At 41.9% G+C, this 12,122-nt stretch overlaps 1 protein-coding gene across 1 annotated transcript in view; it reads right to left on the bottom strand.

The window, feature by feature from the left end:
• Plcl1 (phospholipase C-like 1) overlaps nt 1-12,122 on the bottom strand; it is a 348,340-nt gene that overhangs the window by 35,812 nt on the left and 300,406 nt on the right. The window contains exons 4-5 of the mRNA NM_001114663.1: nt 4,978-5,053; nt 2,871-2,980 (exon numbers count right to left, since the gene is read on the bottom strand). Coding sequence (NP_001108135.1) covers nt 2,871-2,980; nt 4,978-5,053 — 186 coding nt within the window. The remainder of the gene's footprint in view (nt 1-2,870; nt 2,981-4,977; nt 5,054-12,122) is intronic.

Below are 12,122 nucleotides of genomic sequence, written 5' to 3'. Positions count from 1 at the left end.
GACCAGTTCTGATTTTAAGATCCAGCTTGGAGTGATTTACACAACATTTGCTCAGTCACATCTAGAAATCAACTGTCATGAAACCAAACAAGCATACCAGCAAAGGTCAGAAAACTGAGCGAGCTGATGGCGGGAGTTAACAACAAAACAAAAATAACACAAACTCTGGTTCTGTCTGTGAGGAGACATCTCACCTGGAAACTAATGGGTCTAGCAAACGATGCAGTCCCCTCTGGTCTTGTGCATTAAACATTGGCTCTTCTTGATTATTATCTCACTTAACTCTTCAGGGTAGTGATACCATGCTAAGAGACACTGAAATCCCACCACTGTCCAGCACCCTACACATTTGCTCATTCCTGCATGAGGCTACCCTGAAACACGGATGGAACTTTATAGAAGGCAGTTCAGGGGAACAGTCAGGACTATGGGTAACCAGTTTAAAAAAATCTCAACTTTGTGTTTACTATGTGACTCAACAATGAATATATACGTGCTGGTCTAATATTAAATGTAGAATCATTAACTTTACATTATAATCATAACTAATTATATGCCTATCTCCCCTTTCCAGCCTAGTCATGGAGGCCCAGGAAATATATTCTTGATTCTCAGATCTCTGAGCAGCTTTCTTGATGACTGCCCCTTTAACAAGCCCAAAGAAATATCTGCTGTTCAGAAGGTGTTTATATTAAATACAGGGTGCTGTGTTGTGCCCTAAGGTTCAATTTGTTTAACTTTGGATCACAACATCATGTAAGGCTACATAGTGGTATGTGGGCATTGCAATCTGAATGCACAGCAACCAAAAGTGAATCAAACTGAAACACATAACTAACTTGGGTTACTGGTAGCACCTGGCTGAATCACGTGACTTCATGGCAGCCTCAGTTCTGAACACACAGCATGCATGCTTGCACCATGCATGCTGTCACATTAGCAAACATTGCCTCTACTCAAAACTATTCAACACTGTGTATTGTTCTCCCTGTACGTACAAAATGTTCTGTCCTTACGGCAAGAGGATGGTGTAAGTACCACCCACAAAGACTGGATGTTTCCACTCTCTTTCTTCAGCCTGTAAATAGCAAGTCAATACATTTGTGGATCGTCTGGTTTCAGAATGTTTGACTTTTAAGGTTTCTGTTTGAATTGGTAACTATAGGTTGGGATTATAGTGAGTTTCCTACAGTTTCTGAAATGACCTTAAATATGCTTTTGCCTTTTTGTACAATAAAAAGTGTCAGTCTTAGCACTGATGGTGACTAAGTCAGAATATCGGACTCACTGACATGCTCTGCTCCCTGCAGTACCAAATTCAGTCAAGTCATAATTTTTTTTATGTAGAGACAAATAATTACATCCATCTCATTAGTGTGAAATTTTCATTTTCTCTTTAATAAATGGTACAATTATATGTTCAATAATTGTTTTAAAATAAATGCCTTTATATTTATCATCAGCAAATTATTTGTATGACTATTTCATATATCTGTATACCTGGCATTGCATAAAAATTTCTCAGGGAAAATTTTCCCAAGTAGAAAAGGCTTAAAAATCTTATACTAAAGTTCTAGTGTGCTCCCCTTCTAGTGCTTCAGCCCAAGCCCACTCCTCAGACAAATGATGCCCTTCCCCACCCCAGCCTCAGGCTACTAATGAGGCCAAATACTATAGATTTTATATTATCTGTATTCTGCCAATGACTACCACAAATTCCACATGGTGGGAACTGATAAACACATATGCACTGAATTTTTAAGAAACACATTGAATATGTCTTACAGTTCACTTCATACTTTCAGAGATATGCAGAAGCTCTGTCAAGCAGATTAAAGACAGAGCCATGAGTTCAAACCTCAGCTGCACCATTAATGAGCTGATGAACCACTGGTAATACATAAGATCCAAATGACCCCATCTCATCTGTAAAATGATAGTGATAGGGGGTGTGTGCTAAGTGATTGTTCCATATAACTGTCAATAAGTGGCACTGGATGTAATAGGTATTCTCTAAGAATTAGCAATTACTAATTTGTTTATGGTTTTTTTTTTCCCAACAAAATGTCTGGAATAAGTTTTTCTAACCCCCTAAGTCATTTCTCTTTTCTATCAGAAAACAAAATATGGCATCCTTATTTCAAATTTCAAGTTGATTTGTAGCAGAAAGCAAATTACAATCTCAAGAAACGTCTAAAAATTTTAAGAAGAAATGTATTTATAGTAAATATTCTTAAATGAAAGCTCCTCTGTGGCCCCAGATATTATGTAGTATAAGACTATTCCAGATCTCTTACATTGGAACTATCCCAGTGGCATTTGGCAAGACTTTACACAAATGAAAAAGCCATACTGACTTGCAGAACTGTTCTCATAAATACAGGCACACATACACACACACACACACACACACACACACACACACACACAAGCACATGTGCACACACACATGTATACACAGACACACATACAAGCATTCATATACACATGCACACACACATACAGCACACACATACAGACACATGCACACACACATGCACACACACAAGCACATGTGCGCACACACATGTATACACAGACACACACACATGCACACACACACACACACGCTCACACACATGGCAATAAATTAAGTCTCACTCATGTGCTGACCTCAGCCTCCATCATGAACCCTGCTGCCCTATTAAGAAAAATAAAAAAATAAAAAGTTCTGTCCAGGCTTTGTCTCCCCATCACTTAGAGCTAACTCCGGTGGTCAGGACCCTCAGGCCTTAACATTCGAATCACTGTACTTAGCAGGTGATGCTTCTCTCTACCGTAGATAGAAGAGCAGAGAAATGACAAAAGAAACAGCAAGAGAACTTATGTACCTTCAATACCGTAATATTCCAAGCGAAGCTCTCAATGGCCTTGTTGAGTTTTCTTCCCTTCAAGCCTTCCTTTGCCCCCAGATTATGAAGTTCCTCATGGAATTCCATCCCTTTGAAGCAAAACACAAATAAGAAAAGTTAGAGTGTATTTCGGGAAAACATGCATTTTTACCATGAAAATGTTCTCAGTAGAATATGTTTATATTCCTCTGTTCATGCTCATAATTTCTAAACAAATTGAATTGTCTCTGTGTCTATTCACTTAGAAGGCATCTAAAATGACTGGTTCAGGCTCTGTTTCACTCTGAGCATCCTGCATGCATAGAGAAGCACAAGGGAAAACAAGGAGCAAAGCCTCCAATGGCCACCACTGACCTTACGTGTCCTTCCCCAGGATTCTATGTAGAAGGCTATGGGAGGTCAAGGTAAGCTCGGGAGAGTGTGCACATCATTCGCTTTGGTTAATGAGCCAGCCCTATGGCCTAAAAGCAGGCCGTTGAGCTCATGCAGGTAAAACAGGAATTAGCAGATTTCATCTCAAATAAAAAGACTTATAAAAAAAATCTCAGGAACACCCATATGTTTTGTATTTCAGAGTGGCCTTTCATATACTTTCTGCTCTACCATTCACTCAGGCTTGAATGTCATAAACTACATCACTATCATCTTCTGAAGCCTTTCCCTAGGAACCTCAAGATAAGAATCATAGTCTCTTCTGGACAATTTGTTCCATCTTTGGAAAGCTGGAACTGACTCTGAGCCAAGATCTCCTTTCCCAGGGCTCATATTCCTCAGTGCAAGCTGGCCTTGGAGTAAGGAGCTCTAATCTCTCACCCACAGATCAGCTCTTTCTATGTATAAAGAGAATAGATTAAATGCCTTTGGACTCTCTCTCCTCTGCACTGAGCATTCTAACATGCTTCTGCTCATTGGTGACCCATCTTTGAGGTGACATCCAGGCAGGGCCACTAAACCAGTTGGCTTTCTGTATTTGACTAATACAGACAGCTCCATCTGGGAGTGCACAGTGTCCTACCTGGGCGTGAAACATCCCACCATTGGGTAGGGATTTCACACCTTGTTCCAGTCACCTTAGTTTTATTACTGTAGCCTAAAATCACATTGACTTTGCAGGAGCACAGAGACCAGGCTTCCATGCTAGATCACCCACTCACTAGCTGTGTGAGTTTGAACTTGAAATGCTGGGCTTCACTCTCTTCACTGGGGAAACAGCGGGAGTGTCACCAGATGGGACTGTGGTGAAGATCAAATGGGTCAATGCACATAAAGCTTCAAAGCACTGCCTGTGCTTCTGCGTGCATTTGCATAGTTTGATTGTTGTGTTTTTCTGTCCAAAATATCCAAAGTTGCTCACTGGTAAGATTAGTAAAGACCGCCTATTTCCAAGCTAGTCAACTCCATTACGTGTTGACATGGAGACTGGATCATTCACCAGCCTCTTACATGTCCCACCCAGAAAGGAATCTGATGGACAGTTGTTAAGAGGACAGAATAAGATACTGCATGTTCCTCATACATCATAAGCACACTGATAAGCAGCACTGTCCTCTGTCTCTCCTCATCATCATCATCACTTCATGTGTGGAGGGAGGAGCACATGGATCCAAGAAACAAAAGCTCACTGATACAAATGAAAGTGAGAATAAACAGGTATCAGTGGATACACAAGAATGCATGACCCACTCCCATCCTTAATGAAAGAACAAATCTAAAATGAGAATCGGGAAGAGCCAAAACACAGAAGTAAATAGGACTATGGTTCAAATCCTAACTGTGAAGTGGGTTTTAAACGGCCACATAAAACCACAACTTTCCCACTAGCAGTGAAAAACTCTAAGAGGCCCCCAACCACAAGGGTTTATGCACATGCCCTCATCTCTGGACCTCTTCAAACATTACCCTCCTATACACAAATATAACCTGCTACCACCTAAAGGTCTCCTTCAGACAAAGGCAAATATAACTTAAACTGCAAACACTGACCTGAAATATCTTAATTTTATGTGGAAGAACAGAAACTTTTTGAATCTGCTATCACTTGTCATTGTGGTTTCTAAACAAAGTAGAAAAAAACAAAACATATTACCTGCTTTCTGACACTGTACAATCTTTTCCTGAACTGTGTCAGCCATTTCTATGAGGACCCGGCTCTCTTGAATCATCTGTCACAAAACATCAAAGAGTAGTTGTTAGGAATCCTTAAACTGGCTCACTGGGAAGACAATGCATGGAGATGCTCTCAAAATATACCCAGGAATGAGGGAGAATAATGAGAGATGGGGAAAGATGCGAAAATCTCTGTCCCAGCTCTCACCCAGTCACTCAGACAAGAGTCACCTGTCTTACAATTGCACCAGTTGTATAACATACCAGACATGCAATGGGTGCCAAACAATAATTGTTGAGTAAATGAATACAGATTATAAATTAGTCATCAACACCATAAAACTTGTGAAGGTTTAGACTGAATAAACTGTTGTTTTACACTAACACCTTCAATTTCCAAAGAGTAATGCCCAGTGTAACGGAACATGCCTGTTACCACTGCCTGTGGGAAGCAGGGTCAAGAAAGTGACTGCAAGTTCAAAGCCAGCCTGTTTGCCTGGCAAAGGTCAATCAGAAATATATAGTGAGGTGTAGGCCACCCAGGGCTAAACGGCAAGAAAGAAGAAAAAAGATCAAGGAATAGAAAAGAAGACAAGGGAGGAGGGAGAAAAGACAGGAGAAGGACTTGTGGGCTTAAAACAATTCATCAAATGGCCACTGGTGGCCAGGGGCAGTGCAGCTATCAAGTAAAAAAATTCAGAGAGAAATCCCACATGAACCCAACCTAATTTTGTCTTTTTCAGCATTTACAAATGTATTATCAGTTGAATTTTTATTCTCAAAACTCATCAGATGTTCCAATGAGTCAAATCATAGACAAAACATTTTTTCTGACACTCAAGCAAGAGAAACATTCTCAGAGGCTGGACAAAACCCACATTTAACCTAACCAACATATGTTACTGCTATAGTCTGGAACGTAAATGGCCCCCAAGTCCCATGAATTAATGGCTGGATCCCCAGGAAGATGCTCATAGCAGGTGAAGGAAGCCTCCAGGAGGTCTTCATGGCACTTCAATGGGGCTTGGATGGAATCTCTCCCTCTTCTTCCATTTCAATTCCAGCCATGAGGTAAAGAGTTGACTTGCCCAAGTGCCCTGAATATTGTCACACAGCACTCCACCAGAGACCAGTAATCAAAGTGTTTGCCTCATGCGCACTAGAACCTCTAACAGGTTCTAATCTCTCCAGTCCAGCAATTAACACCACTCATCATCCTCATTCTGGAGTTCCCTGGCTCTGTCTCTTATTCCCTCTTCCATTTCCACACATTAGAAACTACCTGGCCTCAGTTCTCATTTTCCTCTCTGTTGATCTCTTCTCTTGGTATTTTCATCCCTTCTTAGATTCATCAAACATTCTGTACTCCCTACAACCATTTCATAGCAAGGCTCACCACTCTCAATTTCAGTGGTCCACAATTGTGGTTTCCAAGGTAGGAGGCTCATGTTCCCTGTGGCATGACATGGGGGTGCACAAGATAGATATTTGATGTGTGAGGTGAAACAGGACTTTTTAACATTTATTTTATTGTAAATATGAAAAACATTAATTGTGATACCTCACTAAACTAAAGTCAAGTGTTCCCAAATGGTAGCTAGGGCATCACAGGGAAAGAAAGTAATTTCATGCTGGAAAGAAGCTGAAAGACAGTTGCCACTCCCATGTTTCTTCCAGAGAATCCAACTTGCAAATGGCTGTAGAGTGGTAAACTGATCCCGTTTATATTATAGTACTCTAAACTGCCTGGGCTCCAACAGGGAAAATGAAAACAACTTCACAAACCCAAGCAAATAGCACCTTAAAATAGACTCTCCATAATTCCTTCATTCCTTCCCCAGACATGATGTGAGCTGAAAAACAATGATGGTGTGATCAAATCTTCCAGGCACACTCACAGAACAGAAGAAAACTGTACACTAGCTTCTACTCTTTACACACACACACACACACACACATATGCAAATATGCTAGTATTTTACTATGCATATACAGCTTATGATGAGAATATTTGCACAAAATGTAAAAAGAATGCTAAGTATTATTTCCTTGACCTTCTCAATCCACTCCCAGGCTCAGGCTTAGACTCAGGGTAGGGAGTTTGATCTCTCTGGGCAGCACCATGCATGCTCTCCCACCTTCTGACTTTTCTTGACATCAGCCAAAGGGACCACTACCAAGTATCAAGAGTAGAAGTCAGTAGAGCAAAGGGGTTAGATAGCTACCTCGACATGGTTCCTTCCCTGCTGGCCTATGGTTTTAGAACTTCCTCTCTGCAAGGCTCCAGACAGGGCAAGTGTAGAAAAGTACTGAGTGCCAGAAAAAGCTGCCCCTTACTTCATTGGGCCAGGGTTCCACCACAGATTTCCACTGTTGCTAACTGCTGGATGCTCACCACCCACTGTAGCCAAGCCCTTTTTGTTCCACGCTCCCTGACCTTACACACTTGCCATGTATAAAATCTCTGAGCCAGCCCAGCCTGCATATCCTGTGTTCAGGCCCAGCTTGAGAAGTGTAGATCTCACCACTCAGCAAAGAAGTTTCTTTTTGTAGCAGAAGACCATTACAGAACACTACTGCTGATCAAACTATAGAGAAAACCTGACTGTGCGGGGTGCCCAGCCCCAACTGACAGATTTACAACACAATTTTTATACTTTATACTCAGGAAATAGCACAGAAGAGGGGGCAGAGCCAGAAGCCCAGGAAGCCTGCTGTGAGAGTGAATACATCTTCTAGATAGGACAGGGAAGCTGAACTGATGAATGGTAAGGTATCATCCTATCATGACTCAAAAACTCTCCACAGATGCTAATTTTCTGTGGAATTCCATTTAAATTCATAGTCCCACCAAACTTTCTATTTAGAGCCACTTTAAGGATAGTTTATCACAGACAATACCATTTTGCAGAAAAAGAATATGAGCTGAGAGCTTATTTGCCTAACAGCACAGGGTTAAAGAAATACTTGAGAGTGGAACCCATGGATTGTGAGCACCAGACCTGAGCTTATGTGTTACTCTGAGATCAGTGTGAGCACCAGACCTAAGCTTATAGGTTTCCCTGCAATTAATGTTAAAGGTTGAGTTTCTACTTCAAGAACAAGTTGGGGAGCATCACTTAGCAGCATCCATCAGGCAAATTCATTAAAGTAGAAGCTGGCCATGGCTGCATCTTCTAGACAGAATTCACAACATATGTCAGCCATTATAGGCAGTCTCCATATGCAATAGTTAGAAGTTCTTTCATGCACATCCCTACTTTTTAAGGAAGGAGCTAGACATTTGGACAGGTTTCTGCCTGAGAATGTTTATGAAGCTTTGCAGATCCATTGCTCTTCTCTTCCCGCTATAAGCCATCTATCTTTTGCCTTCTTTCTAGTCAAAAACCAGATCTTGGGTCTCTAGGTCTCTGGTCGTATGATGGATTATCTGTTCAAACTTGATTCTTGATCTTAGAGCATAAGCCATTGGTGTCCTATTCAGGAACATTTTCCCTATGTGTTGTGTGTGTGTGTGTGGGCGGGGGGGGGGGGGGGTGGGAGTTGTCCCTGATGGAGGAGTTGGAAAAGGGACTGAAGGAGCTGGGGGGAGGGGGGAGGGTTGCAGCCTCATGGAGGGAGCAACAGTGTCAACAGGCCAGACCTCCTGGAGCTCCCAGGGACTGGACTACCAATCAAAGAATACACACGGAGGGACTCATGGTGCTGGCCACACATGTGGCAGAGAATGTACTTGTTGGACATCAATGAGAGGAAAAGCCCTTGGACCTGAGGGTGTTCAATCCCCCAGTGTAGGGGAATGCCGGGGCTGAAAGACAGGAGTGGGTGGATGGGTGGGGGAGCACCCTCTTAGAGGAGGGATGGATTGGGGGGGTTTCTGAAGGTGAGACCTGTAAAGGGGAAAACATTTGAAATGTAAATAAAGAAAAATAGCCAATAAAAAAAAGAAAAAATTGTCGTTCTACTTGAATTCTATTAAACGCAGCACCTTTGTTAATGGGACTGCTGCCACTTAGATCTTTGCAAACTAGATGGGGACAGTTCTCTGTAGCTTTGAAAGCTCTCTGTTAAATCGGACAAATACAAGCACCATGTGTAGACTGACATCTCTTTGATTTTAAGGACTCAACCCCTTGAACATAGCCAATTCTCTATGAAACAAAAACAAATATAAACCTTGGAATCCCTGCCAGCTGCTGGGAAGCCGGCAAAGATGTGCTCCGTGTGCAGGGCCTAGCCTCAGGTCACACTACCCAGCCTGACTTATGACAGCACAAGACAACAGAACCTGAGCAGAGCCGACCACATCCTCTGTCTCCACATTTGTGGTGGTGACAATTCCACACCATTACTGCTTTCTTCATAAAGGGTTCATTATATCTTCTCAGTTGTTCTACTTCCAAAGTAGCTGCCAACTAACCTTGAGGAATTGCTTGAAATGCTGGTTTTTACCCAGCACTTAGTACAATTTATCTCATTCATACAAAAAGCCGGGTGGGAAGATTTTATTAACTTCTCTGGTTGATGTGAATACCCGCAAACAGTGACTTAAGGAAGGAAGGTTGTTTGGGTCACTTAAGGAAGACCAGCTGTTGTTAAGGAGAAGGTATAGTGGCAGGATCATGGGGCTGCTTCCTCACCTCCAGGGGGACCAGAAAGCCTATGGAGGGAGATGTGGGCGCTGGCCACTATTTTTCTTCTTTCTTTTCTATTCAGTTTGGGACCCTGACACTCTTTTGCATGTCACCCACATTCAGAGTGGACCTTTACCTTCAATTCATCTTCTTTCTTTACAGATATATTCAAAGTTGTACTTTCTTCCTGCCCTGGGTTTCTTACTCCAACCTAACTGACAAAATGAATCATCACATGAAACCTCTCTACATTTTTCAGGCCAATTTGACTAGCTCAATGTCTTTAACTAAAGTGTTCCAAAAATTCAAGAAATAAGGAATACAGGTCAAATGAGAATGCATGTAAGCTAGATCCAAGAAGTGTCTTGAAATAATTCTTCTTGATGCATTCATCATAGCCAATGTTGCTAAGAACCTGGTATCAAGTAGAAACTGCAACCCCTCAAGATGACAAAGATTAATTCATTATTCAACAACTAAAAAAAAATGCATCAGTTGACATTGTTGTACCCAAGAGTGAGGAGGTGCCCACGCACCAAGTTCATTGTTTTGAAATAGCTAGCTCGAGTTGGGCACACACACAGCTATTTTTCTGAGTTCTACTGCTGTACAAACTGATACACTTTTTGAATTTCAAACTAATAGAATGTTTTCCACAAACTTTACAATGGGACAGTGATGAGAAGAATATCTTTGATTTATTTACTGATTTCAATGGAAATTGCTTTTAATAAACAGAACTATATTTCGGGGGCCAGGGTTGGGGCTGGAGGGATAGCTCAGCAGTTAGGAGTGCAGGATGCTTCCTTCAAATGTGGATTCCAGCATCCAAGTCAAAGGGGCTCACAGTCTCCTGTAACTCCAGCAGACCAACAGCCTCTTCTGACCTCTGCAGGCACATGCATGCATGGAGGGGGGGAAGGGGAGAGGGAGGGGGAGGGGAGGGGAGGGAGGGGGAGAGGGAGAAGCTACTTCTTTAGGTAACTACAGACTTTTTTCCTTCTTGAGGCTAACAATCTTTTAGCAATAACACTACTGCAACCCTATAAGTGGAACAACAATATGAACTAACCAGTACCCCCAGAGCTCATGTCTCTAGCTGCATATGGATCAGAAGATGGTCTAGTCGGCCATCAGTGGAAAGAGAAGCTCATTGGTCTAGCAAACTTTATATGCCTCAGTACAGGGGTATGCCAGGGCCAAGAAGTGGGAGTGGGGGGGGAGTGGGGGGGAGGGTATGGGGGACTTTTGGGATAGCATTGGAAATGTAAATAAAGAAAATACCTAATTAAAAAAAAAGAGATAGTAGAGTTAAACTGGGCAGTGGTGGTGCACACCTTTAATCCCAGCACTTGGGAGATAGAGACAGGCAGATTGCTGTGTTTGAGGCTAGCCTGGTCTACAGAGTGAGTTCCAGGACAGCTAGGGCTACTCAGAGAAACCCTGTCTTGAAAAAACCAAAAAAAAAAAAAGAGAGAGAGAGAGAGAGAGTAGAGTTAAGCCAACCCATTATTCTTGGCTTGACTGGCTACTGTCCACTACTTCAGTTGCCAGATATGATTAGTTGGCAGTTGATTCCTTTTTGCTGCATTCCTTCTTGTGCCAGTACAGCCAGCCCCTTTCCAAATCACAGTCTGACAGACTTGGTAAACGATTAATCTCCATTCATGCTCTTTAGACTGTCTGACTTCTTTATCATCAGAAAATCACTTTCTCTTACCCTAGTAAAGTTTTAACTTTTATGTTAATGTTAAATAATTCAGTCCAGAAGTCACCTTTGAAGACTGCTCTGGTTTGCAGTTTACAGTTGCAATCCCCTATAGCTTAATCTTCCTCTGAATGAGGCACTCAGAACACAAACAACCCACAAGTTCTCACACTAATTTAAAAACACATAAAAGGCTAGAATATATTAAGCAAATAGATCTTGACTATCCATGAAAGATTAGGCTGGTAGAACATTAAAGAAGTAAAAAGTCAACCATGCAAAGAAAAAAAGCACATAAAGGTCAGATAGCATTTTCATTTCCAAATTATTTGCAAATACAATTCTGCCAAGGACCAGGGAGGCCAGGGTATGATCGGTGTTGAGTGGAGAAGGTGCACAGTGGCCCAGGGAAGTCTCGCAGGACTCTATGTGGTTTACAACCTGAGAGTTAAGACCCCTTTAGGAGCCAAAAAGACCCTTCCTTTCACAGGGCTCACAATCAAGATATCCTGCAGAGCAGATATCTACATCACAATCACAATAATGAAGTAGCAATGAAAGTGGCTGATCACCCTCACTGCTGTCACACTATCATGGCTCCCTCCCTTCCCCTTTTAAGTTTTACCCTCACATTAGAACAACCACTCTAAAGAAAATCTCTACCACTTCACACAGCACCTTGCATAGAACAGACATCCAAAACTGTTGTTTGTTCCTTGACTAATATAAAGACTAAGAACTCAGACAGTGATATATCAAAAGGGGTATATTGATGGTGTGCAT

The sequence above is a fragment of the Mus musculus genome, chromosome 1, assembly GCF_000001635.26.
Source record: "Mus musculus strain C57BL/6J chromosome 1, GRCm38.p6 C57BL/6J".
In the NCBI taxonomy this organism is placed as follows: domain Eukaryota; kingdom Metazoa; phylum Chordata; class Mammalia; order Rodentia; family Muridae; genus Mus; species Mus musculus.
Note: the sequence above shows the minus strand (reverse complement) of the source record. Positions and strands in the feature narration are given on the sequence as shown.